General features: G+C 40.4%; 1 protein-coding gene across 1 annotated transcript in view; it reads right to left on the bottom strand.

The window, feature by feature from the left end:
• igsf9ba (immunoglobulin superfamily, member 9Ba) overlaps nt 1–20,649 on the bottom strand; it is a 203,283-nt gene that overhangs the window by 29,795 nt on the left and 152,839 nt on the right. The window contains exons 6-10 of the mRNA XM_060943802.1: nt 18,912–19,053; nt 9,155–9,300; nt 5,861–6,003; nt 5,620–5,760; nt 5,189–5,308 (exon numbers count right to left, since the gene is read on the bottom strand). Coding sequence (XP_060799785.1) covers nt 5,189–5,308; nt 5,620–5,760; nt 5,861–6,003; nt 9,155–9,300; nt 18,912–19,053 — 692 coding nt within the window. The remainder of the gene's footprint in view (nt 1–5,188; nt 5,309–5,619; nt 5,761–5,860; nt 6,004–9,154; nt 9,301–18,911; nt 19,054–20,649) is intronic.

Genomic DNA, 20,649 nt, shown 5'->3' with positions numbered 1-20,649 from the left:
CTCTTCGCCTCCTGTGCATCATCTATTAGCCACACAGACTTTTTGTTATTATTAGAGCAACTGACTGGTTATAGCTGGTTATACACACTCGCCCCGGTATTTTTCACTCATACTTAAGTATTCATTTCCCTGTGTAATTTACTTAGTTTTAAAATCAGCATCGACAGCAACACACAGCAGAGCTATCTGGCAGCCTGCCGCTAATCCTTTGCTCTGTTGCTTTTTTGGTGTCTGGCTAAGATTTGGCTGAGCTCAAGTCCCAGCTCTAATAGTAACGGTTCGCCACTGAAATAAAAAAATATATTTAACAAAATGGAAACGTGTAATGGTAAGTAAAATGGATCATATCATTCTCCCAGTGTGTGAAAAAAACATCCACTTGTATTTCCTTACATTCTGGACCATGAGGTGGTTTCCTTAGGAATGAGTGGAGTATTCCTGTTTGCTTGTTTCCTTGCCAAGTATCAATAGCAAAGTTTTCATCTCGTGACCTTAACCTCACACGAATGTAGAACACTTCTACACGATTCTCATTCACTTTGCCATTCTTGGAGAAGTTAAGGAAGTGGATTCAAACGGCTACAATTGTGGTCAGACATTTACATACAGTGACATGAATGTCATCTTGGATATGGATGTCATGGCAATATTTGGGCTTTCAGTCGTTTCTTTGAACTTTTTCTGTGGCAGAATGATTGTACAGCATGCATCTTTAATAAAAAAACACTAAGAATTGGTGCACAAGTTTTAATTTTCTTTGGGTTTTCTGAAATCAACACAGGGTCAAAATTATACATCCAGGGTAAAAAAAAATACATACACTCACTTAGATTATTAATTCAGAGGTGCTGAAACTTCCAAAATGTCTCTTATCTTGCCAAGGCCAAGGTGTCTTAACTTCCTGTTAGTGATCATGATTGACTACAGGTGGTAGCTTCTCTGTGCCTTCATAAAAAGGGTTTGTTTACAGCACTCATTGGATTGATCAATGCACAATACAATGGGAAAGTCCAAGGAGCTCAGTGCAGATCTGACAAAGAGGATTGCAGATATACACAACTCCGGAATGTCTCTTGGAGCCATTTCTAAACAACTACAGATCCCAAGATCAGTTCAAACAATTGTATGCAGGTTATTGTAAGGTCACTTTGTCAGCCATTTTGCTTCAAGAAAACCCAAACTGTCACCCTCAGCTGAAAGGAAATTGGTTTGGATGGTCAGGAACAACCTGGGAACCACCATGGCACAGCCCTGCCATGAACTGGAAGCTGATGGATCACTGTCTACAGTTCAGATCACCATGGACTAAGAGGCTGCGATCCAAAAAATAACCCCCTGCTCCAAAAGTGACACCTTCAAGCTTAACTAAAGTTTGAAGCTGACCACACAGACAAAGAAAAAAGCCTTCTGGAAGAAAGCTGTATGGTCAGATGAGACAAAGATTGAGTTGTTTGGCCAAAATGACCACCATGTACAAATGGACACTGTACCAGCTGGTGGTGGTGGTAGGATCATCGTGCTCTGGGGCTGTTTTGCTGCCAGCGGAACTGGTTCATTGCACAAAGTGGATGGAATAATGAAGAAGGAGGACGACCTCAGAATTCTTTAGCATAAACCATCAGAAACTTGAACACGACTTGGGACTTATAGCAGGACAATGAACCCAAACACACATCAGAGCTGGTTGTGGAGGATAAAGCAGGCTAACATTAAGCTTAAAACAAGCCCTGACTTCAACCCTATTGAAAATATATGGACCGTGCTTATAAGTCGAGTCCATGCCAAGAAAAAAAAAATTAATTGAACTCTACCAATTCTACCATGAAGAGTCGTGAAATATCCAACCAGAATTCTGCCAGAAGCTTGTTCATGGTAAACAGAAATGTTTGGTCAAGGTAAATCTTGCGAAAAGACATTTTACCCAAGTATTAGGTGTGCTGTATGTATATTTTTGACCCTGTATGTATAATTTTGACCCTGTGTTGATTTCAGAAAACCCAAAGAAAATTAAAACTTGTGCACCAGATTCTAGTGTTTTTTTTTTTTTATTAAAGCTGTATGCTGTACAATCATTCTGCCACAGAAAAAGAACAGTTCAAAGAAATTACTAAAAGCCCAAATATAGCCATGGCATTCATGTCACTGTATGTAAACTTCTGACCACAACTGTATATAGCTCTAATCCTTTGAGTCTTTCTAATTATGCTCATGTTAAATCTGCATCATCAAAGCAATGTATATTAATGCACAACATATATAATAGTAATTCTAGTGCTTGATTTATTACTACTGTCGGCATGGATGTCCTTACAACACACACCTGTTTAGTCAAGCCTTTTATTAATGGTGTTTTATGAGGTAAAGGAGTAGATCTGGAGGGTCCTCAGACATAGAGTGTTTTGGTAAACTGGGATGTATGGATGCTGTCAGTCCCCACTCGCTTGCTCACTCGAGTTTGTTGACGGTGCAGTGGCTGGCTGCTTTATGTCCCGGGGCTCCCTCATGCCTGTGTTACCTTCTGGCTCTCTCCTTTTAGTTATGCTGTCATAGTTAGTTGCCGGAGTCCCTGCTTGTACTCGGTGCAATATGTATACTGTTCCTACTTATTCAGGTGACATTGGGCATACCTAACCACCTGTGTTTTCTTTCTCTCCCCCCCCACTCCAAATCTGTCCCTCTGAGTTACATGGAGTCAACAGGAAATCTTTTGGTGGAGACAGTGGGGACCTCGACTGGCTATCGTAGCCTGCAGGGAATCGGCCGTCAGACATTCTGTCGCATGTCCCAGACCCGGTGAAATGTAACTGAATTGTCTTGGCCAGGCCTAAGGGTCCCATCTGCATCTCATCATTGCTGAGGAGTGTGCTCCCATCACCCAATCAAGCATCCAGCCAGAGCAGGTCATGATATATTTTTTTACCATATTAACATGCCATTGTGTGTCATGCCTGATGTAAAGACTCTCGTCTCTGCGAGCCTACCACACAGATTTAATACTTGTCATTTTTAGGGCATACCTAACAACCTGTGTTTTCTTCCCCCCCCCCATCTGTCCCTCTGAGTTACATGTTGATCCTGGGATTGAGATGCTGGCCTCTTCTGCCCCTCGGACCTGCTTGATCCATCCTGGTGCCCTGTGTCTGGTCGGAGTTTTATCGCCCCACTCCTGTGAAGGACGGCCCCATGAGGACAGTTGAGGGTTATACCTGTTAAAACTGTTAATATTATAGTCAGGCTGTCTGTTGTTGCCCAAATGAGGATGGGTTCCCTTTTGAGTCTGGTTCCTCTCGAGGTTTCTTCCTCATGTCGTCTGAGGGAGTTTTTCCTTGCCACCGTCGCCACAGGCTTGCTCATTGGGGATAGATTAGGGATAAAATTAGCTCATGTTTTAAGTCGTTCAAATTCTGTAAAGCTGCTTTGCGACAATGTTTATTGTTAAAAGCGCTGTACAAATAAACTTGAATAAAACTTGAACACCTGGCCTATTGTTTGTGTGACCTAATAGTGGGTGCTGTAGATGCACAGCAACAGATTTCAGACTTTTAGAAATTCATAACTTGAATTCTTGAACTTTCCCAACCATTTGTATTTCAGGGCGGGACAGCAAACTGTTTGTTTCACCAAGCCTCGATGGACAATACTGTCATGGAGGGAGCAGAAATGAGCAGAAGATTCAACTATTCAGCCCCCAAGAATGTCTGTACAATGCTGGAGAGACCCTGAAGAGCTCTTGTGCTAGCCTCATGGCAGTGGGGCATGAGGCTAACACAAGAGCTGTTGGTGCTATGCAGTGAAATAAAGTGCAGTAATTCGAAGAGTTTAGTACAGTTACATCACATACAGAGGCAGAGCTTGATGTATTCTCAGTGGCTACTTCTCATTTGCTAAACTTGAATAATGAGCTCACGCTGGCAGACAATGCTCATAGCATTCTAATGATTAGAGTATAATTCAGGAGTGCAGCTCAGCAGTAGTAGCTAATGCACTGCAAACTGATATGAAGGCTGCCTTACAGAAACTGAAGAAGGATTTTCCATTATACAAAAACAGTGCTGGCAGTCCTCCATTTTTCCACTGTTATAAAACAATGGTTATACACCGATCAGCCAGAAAATAAAAAAACACTGACAGGTGAAGTGAATAGCATTGATTATCTCATTACAGTGGTACCTGTCAAGGGGTCGTATATATATTCAGCAACAAGAGAACAGTCAGGTCTTGAAGTTGATGTGTTGGAAGCAGGAAAAATGGGCAAGTGTAAGGATCTGAGTGACTTTGACAAGAGCCAAATTATGATGGTGAGATGACTGGGTCTGAGCATCTCCAAAATGGCACATCTTGTGTGGTGTTCCCGGTATGCAGTGGTTAGTACCAAACAAAAGTGGTCCAAGGAAGGACAACCAGTGAACTGGCGACAGGGTTTCATTGATTTGCATGGGGCACGAATGTGAGCGCATTTGGTCCAATCCCACAGAAGAACCCATGTAGCACAAATTGCTGAAAAAGTTAACACTGACACCTTTTTGTTTTAGCCAGCATTAACTTTTTCAGCAGATTGTGCTACTGGAGCTCTTCTATGGAATTGGACCATATGAGCTAGCTTTCATGCCCCATGTGAAACAATGACCCTTGGTCGCCCATGACCCTATCGACAGTTCATTGGTTGTCCTTCCTTGGACCACTTTTGGTGGGTACTAACCACTGCATACCGGGAACACCACACAAGATGTGCCATTTTGGAGATGCTCAGACCCAGTCATCTTGCCATCACAATTTGGCCCTTGTCAAAGTCACTCAGATCCTTACACTTGCCCATTTTTCCTGCTTCCAACACATCAACTTCAAGAACTGACTATTCTCTTGCTACCTAATATATCCCACCGCTTTACAGGTGCCATTGTAAAGCACTTTATAATATTTTTGCTACTGCATAATTTAATACACTTCATATTTATTTCTGTGCTGAGCCAAATTGCAACGAAATTTCGTTCGGTGTACACTTGTTGCACACTGAATGACAATGAAGGTTGTCTAAGTCTAAGTCTATTTGTAATGAGACAATCAATGTTATTCACGTGTTTTTATTGTATGGCTGATCGGTGTATATAATCTTTCAAAACATCACTAGTAAGTCACACCTCTCAGTCATATGAACAGTGGTCTGCTATATGACTAAGAATTGCTGTACCTTTCTCCAGGTGATGGTTGGAATCTCAGGGTCTCCAGAAGCAGCACAAGGGATGACAAGCTCTCTGCCGGCCTCCTGACGGTATTCCCCACCAGGCCTCACGTTAAAGTAAGGGGGGTCCTATATGGCAGTTGTGAAATCACCATAGCATCGGAGTTACATGTGCTGTAACCAAACAGCTAATTTGCATTCCATTACCTGGTTTCTTACCAGAGGTTGGTTATTTCCCAGTCATATGTACAACATATTTTGTTTACAATGATAAATAAGATAATAAAAAAAACATAGATGTTACAAAAGTAGATTTAGTAGATTTAAATGGTAGCTATTGGTGATAGTGTGTTGTAACATTACACATCAGTATAAGTACAACATATAGCAAACTTCCACAATCAGTCGTGTTAGCCATCATTCTGTACAAAAAGACACACCTTTAGCACCAGAGTGGCCGGAGGGGATTGTCCCATGGTACCTAGAGCATTGTAAGGCACACAGGTGTAGGTGCCAAGGGAGTCTTCAGTGACCTCTGCCACCCGAATGCTTCCATCTGGCATTTGGCTCCAGCCAGGGTACTGTGAGAAATAAGACAAACAGTGTTCCCTATCACTGTGCACAGTGTAAACAAAGATCCGGTGTGAACTCATGTCACAGAGGTCATCAGAACCTCCTAACCTTCTCAACTCTTAAAGGATATCCATCTTTTTCCCATCTGACAGACGTAACAGGTGGGTTGGCATCGACTGGGCAGCGGATGATTCCTGGCAACTTTCTTGGGACGTAGATGACTGGTGGCATGTTGAGAACACGGGCAGGGTCTACAGAAAGCACCAAAACAAAACATCGGAATAGTCGCCATTCAGTAAACAATCATGATCTCATAACAATGTGAAAAAGGCATCACAACACCGCCATGATAGTGCAAACAAGAAGGTTTAGATGAACTTGTCCAGTGAGTATATGAACTTCAGAAGATAAGAACAACTATAGCTAATGAGTAACAAAGGAACTTTAAGGCAGAGGTGTTTAAACTATAGCCTGTCAGCCTTAGTGAAACAGCGTTTGAGTTATTTTTAATTCTGGTCTGATATTAAGAACAAGGCTACACTGTAAAAGGATATTAAAAACCGCTTGCACCTACATCCTCCTCTTTCTCCATTCAACGCTTTAACTGCTAACAAGATTTTCAAGATGATAGTACGAAATAAATCAGAAAGTGCAAGGCAAAGAAAGGCACACTGGCAGAATGAATACCGTAGCATTCATATACGTATTTCTCTACATCATTTATAATCATAAAATCATACCTATCTTATCAGCAAACAGCATAAATGCAAAGGAAATAGGACTATCAGGAATCTCAAGCACTTATGTCGAGCATGAATAATTATTTCCTGTTGCAGGGACTGGATAACCTATAACTCTATCTGTGTGTTTATTCATAAAGCTGCAGTACATGAGATTATTTTGTTAAAACAAAATATTGTTATTGGGCTCCCAAGTGATGCAACAGAAAAGCATCTGCCTGATCATCTGAAGACTGTGAGCTTGAATCCCAAAAATGTCGCAGCCATCTGAAGCCAGGAGTCCAAAAGCTGAAAATTGGCTGTGCTCTCAGGGAGCAAGGGTGGCATACACACACACTCTCTCTCCCCTATCAGTCACAGTGACACTTGCTAATCATGCAGTGTCAATGAGCTGATAGAGCTCCCAAAATTAGGGAGCAAAAAATACACAGCACGTTCACAGAAAGTAAAAACAAGCAACAATTAATAATTATTAAAGGCAAAAAAATATTATCACATCTGCCCTTCCAAAGCCAGTAGCTGATATAAAGCATATACACTCACCGGCCACTTTAATAGAAACATGTTCTTGATTCTAAGATCCCTGTTCTTGTCTGTAGGAATGGAGCCCAATGTGTTCTTCTGCTGTTGCATGCTGAGATGCTTTTCTGCTCACCATGGTTGTAAAGAGTGATTATATGAGTTGCTATATCCTTCCTGGCAGCTCGAACTGCTCAATCTGCCCATTTTCCTCTGACCTCTCTTATTAACAAGGCGTTTGTTTCCACCCACAGAACTGTCGCTCGCTCACTCACTCAGTGGTTTTTGTTTTTCGCACCATTCTGTGTAAACTCTAGAGACTGTTGTGTGTGAAAACCCCAGGAGATCAGCAGGTTCTGAAATACTCAAACCAGTCCATCTGGCACCAACACCCATGCCACAGTGAAAGAAAGTCACACTTTGAAATCACAATTTTTCCCATTCTGATACAAGTATAAAATTGGGGTCTACTGTATTTTGTATTTGTTTGAACAAAGTGTGATGAATGTCTGGCAATCATAATAGCTTGTAATTTTTTTTCTGATATTATTATTGTGGTATCAAACATAATCCTATACTTGGAATTTGGGTCTCATGACATGCTAGTCATAACAGTAGGCATATCAGACGTTCACGAGCCATGCTGTGAAAATTGTCCATGCAGACGCTCATCTAAGTTTCCAAATCTGTCATTGCTTAACTCTTGAATATTTTCTATCATGAATACTATCATTAAAAAGCGTATAATATCTGCTTTCCAAAGAAATGCATCTGGTTAAGATCTATTCAGTACTTTGGGAGTAACAGCTGGTTGAAGTCGGTACAACAGAGTTCACTCTCTGCTCGCGGGACGTCGGGAAGCTGCAGGTGCTTCTCTTTTTGAGTCATGGGAAAGCGGTCAGGCTCTCTCTCTCTCTCCTGATCGGTTTCTGACTGGATTACTCGTGAATATCAATCAGATAACTTTTATAGGGATGTTCTCTCGCTCTCACTGTTTCTGATGAAGGATTCAGCCAAATTTTCCGTCTGCTAGTTTTGATGTTATGATTCACGGGAGAGTCTGAAGTGAGTTTTCAGAGCTTTACCTACTTATTTTTTCAAATCAAACTGATTCATGTCAATAAATAACTATTTTAGAATAGAACTGGAGTTGTTTTGATGAAAAATATTGAGATCTTAGTGGTCAGAATGAGATAAAAAAAAACGGAAGTCAGAAACGCGAGTGTCAATTTCAGTTCAGTTAATGTGAATTGTTTATTGGATGTGGATCACACAGTTTTTTTCAAGGTTTGCTTTGAAAGCTGTGAATATTATCATTTATATTCTTTCATATAAACACTAGTAGGCCCGACTTTTGAGAAAAACAAAGGCCTACAGAGCACAAAGAGGGGATAAGAAATAATTTATTACTTTTTTAATGAGCGCACCAAATTAATGTTTTTACCGAATTAGCATAATTTATACAAATTAAATGCTAATTTACCTAATTGGTTTTTACTATTTTTTCAAACTTTGTATTCAGTATACAGCCATCTATGTTCCTGCCAATTTCCATGTAAATATCTTGAGAAATAGAAAAGTTATTAAGAAAAAACATTTGATCTCATTGGTTAATGAGGCCCATTTTGGACCACATGATCCTTGGACAGAATATTACGGCAGTTTAATAAAAATTAAGCCATTTTTTCAATCTTTGATTTGTAATATCTCAAGAATGGATAAGCATATTTTAATTCTGTAAAAAGTATGTTGTTCTGCATTCGATTCTGAATTCAGTGAGCGCAGTTTCAAGCAATTTGGATTGAATTTGAATTTTCCCCTGATATGCTAGTCATAACAGGAGCAGAAGGCACTAGCCCAACTGAGAGGAACATAGGTGAGATTTTTCCACCTTAGCCACATACGGCATCTACACAGATGGATACATGTGCCTTGTACTCCATAGAGACAGAAAGCCTGAAACTAGGACAGAGCATCACACCAAACACAGCCACAGCATGTGTAAATAACATCCACCAATTTCCCACTCTGACCATGCACCACAAAACACAAAGGACATAAAACATGCAGAGGAGGTGGACTGTGGATTGCGAGACTTCTGAGTTGTGCGATGTTGGAAAGGCAGGAGAAAGAACGCACTCACACTGCACTGTCAGATATGCTGAGGCAGACGGTGAGATTCCCAGGCTGTTACTGGGGCTACAAGTGTATTTCCCAGCATCTTCTGGCTTCACGCGGTAGATGATGAGGGTGCCGTCGATCAGGATGCGCACTCTGAGTTTCAGATCACTGAAATCAGAGCGAACACAGCATGTTACATGATACTAAGTGTCTCAGAGTGTGCTAGAACTAAAACGCGTGAAAGCTCTAGTGGTGTTCTGTTGTTGGCTGCCATTATAAGAGACCTTTCTCTTCACCACTAATCAGAGTTACATGAAAGAGCGTCACCTTTCTCACAGCATGACAAGTTTGAGGCATCATTTCCCGAAGTGTAAACCAAGTCAGTCAGTTTTATTTTTACAGCTTTAGTATACTTTACACAGTACGAATCAAAACACACGTGTGGAACTGAATTCAAAATAAAACCTATACACGCGTGTCTACTTGCATTGGATCAAAATTATTTATTATTTATGTTATGTTATTATAATAAGCATTGGGTTTAAATTCATATAACTGTATAGCATTTCAGTTGTGTTATTTTTAAAAGTGCTACACCTAAATAAATTGGACTTGATTTATGAAACTGCATAATAAGCAGAAGACCAGAAATTATTGGTGCACCAAGAAAGTGTGTATGGCTGGGAGATGCATGCATGATGATGACAAGCAATTGTTCTGAATGTTCAGATGCCCTGTGAAGTTGCTGCAGTTGGAAAAGCTGTTTACGAAGTAAGAAACTTTGTCTTGACTGTCATGTGGAGAGTATTATACACCGATCAGCCATAACATTATGACTGGTGAGGCGAATAATTAAAAATTACTCCAAGAAATCAAGTCATACATGAGCTGACAGCTATAAGCCATGTATGATGAGATTGAGTGGAATAATTAGACCCCTTCGCAGTAAACGTCATTCATACGTAAGCGGAAATTGCGCGCGCAGCCTGGACCCAAAAAAGACTCAGAAATGCCTAGTTGTTGTGTTGTCGGGTGTCAGAATCGTAGCAGTGATGGGGTTAAAATGTTCAGAATTCCAGCAGGATCTCACCCATTCCAAAAAAATCACCGACGTCTATGGCTACAAGCCATCAAATGTGTAGACTGGGATGAAAGCACCATCAAAAATGCGCGGGTTTGCAGCACCCACTTCATCACAGGTAAGATCAGGCTATTTATTAAAACTTTCTTTTTTATTCTTTCTAGTCTTTGTTTATTGATGTAGCAAAATACTTTGGTAAAGTTTGTCTGATTAGCTGGGTCATAGTTACACAATGTAATGAATATTGTTGGCATGTTAACTTAGCTTTGCATGCAATTTTGTTTGTAGGAGAGGTCTCGCTTGACTCAAGCAGTCCACATTTTGTGCCATCATTATTTGTGTATGCCAAAAATCACAATTTTAAAGCAAGGATGGAAAGGTAAAATTGTGTGCCCTCACTCTAAATGCCAACTTACGCTGACTGCTCTAACCTAGCTCCCGCCCCGTTCAGTTTCATTTCTGCTCTCTGCCTCTCGCTTTTTACGCAGCTCTGATTTCTCTTAGCTGCACTCTTTACACTATCATTCCCTTCATGCCATTCCCTCCTGCAAATTGCTGTTTAGTGTTGGTATTTGCTGTTGTAGCTAAAGCCACATTGCCATCACATCACTGGCATAATTTGATTAAAACAAAATGAATATGAATGTCCCATTGTTAATCAAGTTGTACATGCCCGCACATAACATAATCATATGCGTCTAAAGACTTGTAGGCACGAAGTTTTTCGTGGGTGTACACTGAAGTCTTGTCAATAAGGTACGAGTATATATCTGGCCATTGTATACCAGGGAACTTACTAACATCTTCCGTCCACACTCTAATTAAATGCGGATCCGGTAGGTGATGTCCACTTGTTAGAGTTAACTTATTTATGTAGCATTCTCGATCTTGTAACGACAATTGTTTGGCATAATCTGACAGCTCATAATGCCGGTCTATGGGCAGCGCCATTGTTTCTGGGTCCAGGCTGCGCGCGCATCCTGGCAACGGTCGGTTTGTTTACAAACATGCGAAGGGGTCTATTCAATGGATTTTGAGAAACAGATCATTTTTATTTTTATAAATTTGATAAATAAAAACTTTATACAAAATGTCCGGCAAAATCATTTCTGCATAGGTGGACTTCTTAAAAACCTATCAATGGCTGCACAAATTTTTTAAATCTTGTTTTCTTTTCTTTTTTTTGTAGAAAGTGACGTCTTGCTGTCGTGCCGAGGTATAGAATAGCTTCAGACATTTATTTAATTCTTCCCTGGACATTCCAGTTCTGTAATTTTCAAACTTCTTTGAGTTTTTGAACCAGTCTAAAAAAATCAACAAAGTTTAATGCTTAAAGATGAAGAATATAAACAAACCAGTAAAATGACAGGAGCAATTTGTGAAAAATGCTATAATAATAATAATAATTCTTGAAAAATAAAAAAAAGATGCGTTCTTACTGTACCATCAAATAATTTCATTCCATATTTTGTTGCTTTTTTGCATTTTTTGGGGGGTTTTGTTTTCAAGCAGAGGTTTTATTTCATCCTCGGTTGGTTCAGCAATACACTCCACCATTTAGTTTTTCTCTATTCACGGTATATGAGCTGATATCCTAGTAGTAGAGTAGCCAATCAGACTACGTGATTGCTCATATCCAGTGAATATGGATGAAATAACACTATCTTATTACAGTGGTACCTGTCAAGGGGTGGGATATATTCGGCAACAAGAGAACAGTCAGTTCTTGAAGTTGTGTTGGAAGCAGGAAAAATGGGCAAGTGTAAGGATCTGAGTGACTTTGACAAGGGCCAAATTGTGATGGATAGATGACTGGGTCTGAGCATCTCCAAAATAGCACATTTTGTGTGGTGTTCCCGGTATGCAGTGGTTAGTACCGAATAAAAGTGGTTCAAGGAAGGACAACCAATGAACCAGCGAGAGGTTCATGGGTGTCTAAGGCTCACTGATTCACATGGGGCACAAAGGCTAGCCCATATGGTCCAATCCCACAGAAGAGCTCCTGTAGCACAAACTGCTGAAAAAGTTAACGTTGTCAGTAGCTCTTCTGTGGGACTGGACCATATGGGCTAGCCTTTGTGCCCTATGTGAATCAAGGAGCCTTTGAGACCCATGACCCTGTTGCTGGTTCACCGGTTGTCCTTCCTTGGACCACTTTTGTTTGCTACTAACCACTGCATACCAGGAACACCGCACAAGATGTACCATTTTGGAGATGCTCAGACCCAGTCATCTATCCATCACAATTTGGCCCTTGTCAAAGTCACTCAGATCCTTACACTTGCCCATTTTTCCTGCTTCCAACACATAAACTTCAAGAACTGACTGTTCTCTTGCTGCCTAATATATCCCACCCCTTGAGAGGTACCACTGTAATAAGATAATCGATGTTATTCACTTCACCTGTCAGTGGTCATAATGGTATGTCTGATAAGTGTATCTTCAATGTAATTCCCCCCCCCCCCCCCCCCCCCCAAAAAAAAAGGTACCTATCAGCAATTATTTTTGTTATTAGTCAAATGCTAGTAAAGAAATGGTCAGGGCCACCACAGAGTTGCAGTTTAACCAACAAATTGGGCTAAATTAGCAACAAAGTTGAAGATGGAAATCTGGAAAAAGCAAGTATGTCCTGGCCAAGATCTTGTTTAAAAGCTAATAACTGGAATTACATCTAATCTAAACATAGGCTTTGACAAACAACTGTAGAATTGAACAATTGATAATACAGTAGATAATGATTGTACTCAGCAATAACAAATAGGCATATTGGAGATATCCCAAATTAACAATTGGTGCATGCTACTATGATCTTCTTTTCCATGCAAAGCCTGAGAAAAAGAAGAAAAATAATTTCCCTTTTCTAATTTCAAATGCTAGTTTCAGGTCTTTTTGTTTTGGACATGCAGTTGGATTGGAATATTTGCTAAGACAAATATGGCAAGCTTGTAAATACAGTAACATAGGAGGGAAAAAAAAAAGAAGGTGATTATTGTTGAAGATCCCAATGTAAATTTATAATACACACTATGGTACAATAACTTCCACTCTTCTGGGAAGGCTTTCCACTCGATTTTGGAGCATGGCTGTGGGGATTTGAGCTCATTCATCCATAAGAGGTCAGGCACTGATGTCAGATGAGGAGGCCTACAGCATATATGGACATCCTGGACAATTTGGTGCTTCCAAATTAGTGGCAACATTTTGGGGAAGAACTACATACGGCTGTGATGATCAGGTGTCCACAAATGTTTAGTCATACAGTGTGTTTAAAACAAGATATACTTAGTGGGAGACTTACACGTTGTTGTTTTTTTGTATTATTTTAAAAAGAATACTAATCAGCAATTCATTATTCATTTATAGAAAACGAATTACAGAGCAGAATGTAAGGAAGTGTACAGTTGCAACCAGAAGTTTACATACAGTTTCTAAACTGTGTCTATGTCTTTTTTCTAAAAAGACACACACTTTTTTTTTCTCTGTGTCTGCCAGTAAAATTTAGGAAATTTTTCCTGTTTTAGGTCAGTTAGGATTCCCTTTTTTTAATTTGTAAAATGCCAGAATAATCAGAGAGAGAATGTTTCAGAGAATTTTTAATTACTTTCATAAAAGTCAAAAGTTTACATACACCAAGTTGACTGTGACTTTAAACAGCTTGGAGCATTCCATATGATGATGTTTTGGCATTAGAAGCTTCTGATAGGCTAATTGACATCATTTGAGTTAACTGGAGGCAAACCTGGGGATGTATTTTAAGGCACACCTTCAAACACAAGGGCCTCTTTGCATGACATCATGGGAAAATCAAAAGAAACAAGTGTTGCCAGGTAAAACAAACCTCGCCCGGCAGCACTTATTTTATACCTATATGTTGATAATGGTAATATTTCTCAATCATCAGCTGTCAGGTTATAGTCCTATGAAAATCCATGACCTTGAGTTTGACATTTCAAAGTCATTCAAGGTCAAAGATCATGGTGCCAAATGAGAGCCCATATGGCACTTCCTATAAGTTGATAATGGTAAACATCTGCCTACCATCAACCGTTTTCAAGTTACAGCCCTCTGAAAATCCGTGACCTTGAGTTTGACCTTTCAAGGTCACTCAAGGTCAAAGATCATGGTGCCAAATGAAAGGCCATATGGGAGCTCCTATATGCTCATAATAGTAAACATTTGTCTATCGGCAACCGTTTTTGAGTTATAATGGAAAATATGTTATTTTGACCAAAAGGTTGACCTTTTTGGTGAACTTGAACTTCACTTTGACCCGATTACCCCCAAAATTTAATCAGGTGATCTACGGACCATTGCCCATCTACCCTGAAAATTTGAAGTCAATCGGTGCAACCGTCTAGAAGCTAGATTGTTAACAGGCAGACACACACACAAACAAACAAGGTCAAAAGGTCATGGTGCCAAATGAAAGCCCATATATGACTTCCTATATGTTGATAATGATAAACATCTCTATCTCTAACCGTTTTCAATTTATAATGGAAAATATACAAATTTTAGCAATGACCTTGAGAGATACCCCGTCATGTAGCATATCAATGGAAGCAGAATTGAAAGATGAACATTTTGGAATTGGTTTGAAGTAAATATAATAAATATGAAGGAAGATATCACCAAAAAAAGATATTTTGACCTTTTTGGTGACCTTGACCTTGATCAGATGACCCTCAAAATGTTGTAGGTGCTATTTGAGACTAATGCCCATCTATCCTGAAAGTTTCATGAAGATTGGTCCAGCCGTTTTCCCGTAATGTTGCTAACAAAAAAAACAACAAAAAACAAAGAAAGAAACCCCACTGAAAACAATACCTCGCCCCCTGGTGGACTCCGTCCCAGGCGAGGTAATCAACCAAGACATCAGGAAAAGAATTGTGGATCTTCACGAGTCTGGTTCATCCTTGGGTACAATTTCTAGATGCCTGAAGGTCCCACGTTCATCTGTTCAAACAATAATACACCAGTACAAACACCATGGGAGCACACAGCCATCATACCGCTCAGGAAGGAGATGGCTTCTGTGTCCCAGAGATGAACGTGCTTTGGTGCGTAATGTGCAAATGAACCCCAGAACAACAGCGAAAGACCTTGTAAAGATGCTGGCTGAAACCGGTACGAGAGTATCATTATCCACAGTAAAATGAGTTCTGTACCGACATGAGCTGAAAGGCCACTCAGCGAGGAGAAAGCCACTGCTCCAAAACCACCATAAAAAAGCCAGGTTACAGTTTGCAGCTGCACATGGGGATAAAGACCTTCATTTCTGGAGACATGTCCTGTGGGCTGATGAAACAAAATTGAACTGTTTGGTCATAATGATCATCGTTATGCTTGGACGAGAAAGGGGGAAGCTTGCAAGCCTCTGAATACCATCCCAACCGTGAAGCATGGGGGTGGCACCATCATGTTGTGGGGCTGCTTTGCTGCAGGAGGGACTGGTGCGCCTCACAAAATAGATGGTGTCATGAGGAAAGAAAATTATGTGGATATATTGAAGCAACATCTCAAGACATCAGCCAAAAAGTTAAAGCTTGGGCGTGAATGGGCCTTCCAGATGGACAATGACCCTAAGCATCTAAATTAGTTGCAAATTGGCTTCAGGACAACAAAGTGAAGGTATTGGAGTGGCTATCACAAAGCCCTGATCCCAATCCTATAGAAAATGTGTGGGAGGCACTAAAAAGGCGTGTGTGAGCAAGAAGGCCCACAAGTTTGACTCAACTCCACCAGTTCTGTCAGGAAGAATGGACCAAAATTCCAGCAAGATATTGTGAGAAGCTTGTAGAAGGCAACCCAAAACACTTGATCCAAGTTAAACAGTTCAAAGGCAATTCAACCAAATACTAGCCAAGTGTATGTAAACTTCTGATTTTGACGAAAGTAATTAAAAATTCTCTTTCTGGTTAATCTGACATTTTACAAATTAAAAAAAAAAAACAAGTCTTGCTCGGCAAAACGAACCTCGCCCGGTAGCACTTATGAATATGAAGGAAGATATCGCAAAAAAAATAGGTACCCTATGGGTCCATGTGGCTACTGCTTATAAATAAAATTGTTTTCTGATACCATGTCCATACAGGAACTATAGCATATATATATTTACTCTATGAGGCAGTAGCCACAAAAATGAAGCGTAATCCAAAAATTAACAATTTAAAAATCACAGAAGTAAAATATACCAAGTGTCTGTACTTTATATTATTCTACTCTTACCTCTTACAGTTTTCAAAACTGAAACCTCCGAACCGAGGCTGACATACACATGCTGTCGCCATGACCCAAATTCTAATTTCCCGGAAATGGGCCGGCGCTAGAGCTCAGTGGAACGCACTTTCCCTCTGTAAAGTGATTTCTTTATTTCGAATGGTGAACCGAATTGTATACACTCACCGGCCATTTTAATCGGAACACGTGTATGCGCATGTGCAGTGCATGACTGTTACACTCTTATATTCTTACAGCACGATGACGTAGTGTTTAGCGCCTTGATATGAGGCAGTAGCCACAACAAAAACGATTTTGACCTTTTTGGTGACCTTGACCGGATGACCCTCAAAATGTTGGAGGTTCTATTTGAGACCAACGCCCATCTATCCTGAAAGTTTCATGAAGATTGATCCAGCTGTTTTCCTGTAATATCGTTAACAAAAAAACAAAGAAACAAACAAACCAGACAGAAAACAACACCTCACCCCCTGATGGACTCCATCCCGGGTGAGGTAAAAATAGGGATCCAAGCTGACCTAAAACAGGAAAAGTTTCCTCAATTTTACTGTCAGACATGGAGAAAAAAAAGTTTATGTGTCTTTTCCTAAACTGCATGTAAACTTCTGGTTGGAAATATATATACACTACTGTTCAAAAGTTTGAGGTCACTTTGAAATGTCCTTATTTTTGAAAGAAAAGCACTGTTCTTTTCAATGAAGATCACTTTAAACTAATCAGAAATAAACTCTATACATTGCTAATGTGGTAAATGACTATTCTAGCTGCAAATGTCTGGTTTTTGGTGCAATATCTCCATAGGTGTATAGAGGCCCATTTCCAGCAACTCTCACTCCAGTGTTCTAATGGTACAATGTGTTTGCTCATTGCCTCAGAAGGCTAATGGATGATTAGAAAACCCTTGTACAATCATGTTAGCACAGCTGAAAACAGTTGAGCTCTTTAGAGAAGCTATAAAACTGACCTTCCTTTGAGCAGTTTGAGTTTCTGGAGCATCACATTTGTGGGGTCGATTAAATGCTCAAAATGGCCAGAAAAATGTCTTGACTATATTTTCTATTCATTTTACAACTTATGGTGGGAAATAAAAGTGTGACTTTTCATGGAAAACACAAAATTGTCTGGGTGACCCCAAACTTTTGAACGGGTGTGTGTGTGTGTGTATATATATATGGGCGGCACGGTGGTGTAGTGGCTAGCGCTGTCGCCTCACAGCAAGAAGGTCCTGGGTTCGAGCCCCGGGGCCGGCGAGGGCCTTTCTGTGCAGAGTTTGCATGTTCTCCCCATGTCCGCGTGGGTTTCCTCCGGGTGCTCCGGTTTCCCCCACAGTCCAAAGACATGCAGGTTAGGTTAACTGGTGACTCTAAATTGACCGTAGGTGTGAGTGTGAATGGTTGTCTGTGTTTGTCTGTGTCTATGTGTCAGCCCTGTGATGACCTGGCGACTTGTCCAGGGTGTACCCCGCCTTTCGCCCATAGTCAGCTGGGATAGGCTCCAGCTTGCCTGCGACCCTGTAGAAGGATAAAGCGGCTACAGATAATGAGATGAGATGAGATATATATATATATATATATATACACACACGAGTAAGAGTAAAATGTATTCAACCATTAAAACGACTCTTACAAATGCAATTTATTATGATCTTTCGAGACACATTTGACACAAAATGTAGGAAGGGGATGAATCTTGTTTAAAACTGAAGTGCTGAACTCATTAGCAATTCCTCCTCACATACATTCTCACGCCTCGCTGCTTTTTTTACCCTAAAACTGGAAATGAAACATTGCTCATCTATTTCAATCTGATCTCTGTATGTGTATTTTTTTTTTTTTTGCTCTCTGGTGATATTTTATTGAAATTCTGTCAACTGTGCATGCATGAATGAGCTCACACACACACACACACTGGTAGGGCCAGAAAAAACTCAAGGGTAAGCAGGATTCCCAGGGTTAATCCAGAAAACACACTGGGAAACTAGTTATAGTTACAGTCATGTTATAGGACTGTGGTGGCCATTTTTTGGTCTACAAAGACACCAAAATTATCATTACACTCATTCAGTGTACAGTTCGATGCAAAAATCTTCGATACATCTAAAGAAAGGTCTTGCGTAGCAAAAGTGCAGATTACGTGTAAATTACTTCCATTTTTTTGCTGTTTAGAAGGTTAACAAAAACAACAACTTCCTGTCTCACCTTCAGACTATCAGCGTGTTTTTTCTAGGCATGTGATGATGACACAAGCAGACTGTCCTGAGGAAACCTGCTGTGTGAGCTTCTACATGTCAGAGCAACACAGTTGCAGAAATCCAGCCCGAGATTCAGAAATCATACGTCTATCATTATATGCAAATCCTAATCTAAATCTAAACATCCTCCAAAGCACACACATACGATCTCACATGACATCACTGGTTGGTGACATGGTACAATAGTGCACTGGATCATAACTATACTTCTTGAAGTAGACGTTGTCCTCCTCCCAAAACCAGGTATAGGTCAGGTTGCCAGGATACGCCTCTGCTTGGCACGTGAAGAGAGCATTCTGAGAAATGTTTACAGTGATGTTTTCAGGGGGCGCCACTATATACGGAGGACCTAGAGGAAAGAAAAGACACTGTATTAAGCAACAAAACGCTACATATACAGTGTCTTGCAAAAGTATTCATCCCCCCTTGGTGTTTGTCCTGTTTTGTCGCATTACAAGCTGGAATTAAAATGGATTTTTGGAGGGTTAGCGCCATTTGATTACACAACATGGAGTGTGCATAGGTATTCACCTCCTTTCGTATGAAACCCCTAAATAAGAGCTGGTCCAACCAATTCACTTCATAAGTCACATAATTAGTTGATTAAGATCCACCTGTGTGCAATCAAAGTGTCACATGATGTCTGAATAAATCAACCTGTTCTGGAAGGACCCTGACTCTGCTACACTACTAAGCAAGCAACATGAAAACCAAGGAGCCTCCAAACAGGTCAGAGACAAAGTTGTGGAGAAGTATAGATCAGGGTTGGGTTATAAAAAATATCCCACTGAAGGAGCTGCAAAGATCCACAGCAAAGATGGGAGTACCTGTCCATAGGACCACTTTAAGCCGTACACTCCACAGAGTGGGGCTTTATGGAAGAGTGGCCAGAAAAAAGTAATTGCTTAAGAAAACATATTTAGAGTTTGCCCAACAGCATATGGCAGACTCCCCAAACACATGGAAGAAGATTTTCTGGTCCAATGAGACGAAAATTGAACTTTTTGGCCATCATGGGAAATGCCATGTGTGGCACAAACCCAACACCCTGAGAACACCATTCCTACAGTGAAGCATGGTGGTGGCAGCATCATGTTGTGGGGATATTTTTCATCTGCAGGGACAGGAAAGCTGGTCAAGACTGAAGGAAAGATGGATGGCACTAATTACAGGGCAATTCTGGAGGAAAACCTATTTGAGTCGGCCAGAGGTTTGAGACTGGGATGAAGGTTCACGTTCCAGCAGGACAATGACCCTAAACATACTGCTAAAGTTACACAGGAGTGGTTTAAAGGGAAACATTTAAATGTCTTGGAATGGCCTAATCAAAGCCCATGCCTCAATCCAATTGAGAATCTGTGGCATAACTTGAAGATTGCTGTACACCAATGCAACCCATCTAACTTGAAGGAGTTGCAGCAGTTTTGCCTTGAGGAATGGACAAAAATCCCAGGGGCTAGATGTGCTAAGCTAATAGAGACATACCCCAAGAGACTTGCAGCTGTAATTGTAGCACAAGGTGGCTCTACAAAGTATTGACTTTGGGGGTTGAATACCTCTGCACACTCCAGATTTCTGTTTTTTCATCTTACTTATTGTTTGTGTCACAATAAAATAACAATTTGCACCTTTAAAGTGGTAGGCATGTTGTGTAAATTAAATGGAGCTAACCCCCCAAAAATCAATTTTAATTCCAGCTTGGAATGCGACAAAACAGGACAAACACCAAGGGGGATGAATACTTTTGCAAGACACTGTCTGTGTGTGTATATATATATATATATATATATATATATATATATATATATATATACACATACACACACACACACACACGCTCGCGCACACACACACTTTAGCTGATTAATTGTCATTGATTTAACCTTTACACTTTATTGATGGCTGAGCAAATAATATCCCACTGATGCCTGAGAAATGAAGAAAA

Source organism: Neoarius graeffei, chromosome 17 (genome assembly GCF_027579695.1).
Source record: "Neoarius graeffei isolate fNeoGra1 chromosome 17, fNeoGra1.pri, whole genome shotgun sequence".
NCBI lineage: Eukaryota > Metazoa > Chordata > Actinopteri > Siluriformes > Ariidae > Neoarius > Neoarius graeffei.
The sequence above is the reverse complement of the archived record's forward strand: the minus strand, read 5'-3'. Positions and strand labels throughout refer to the sequence as shown.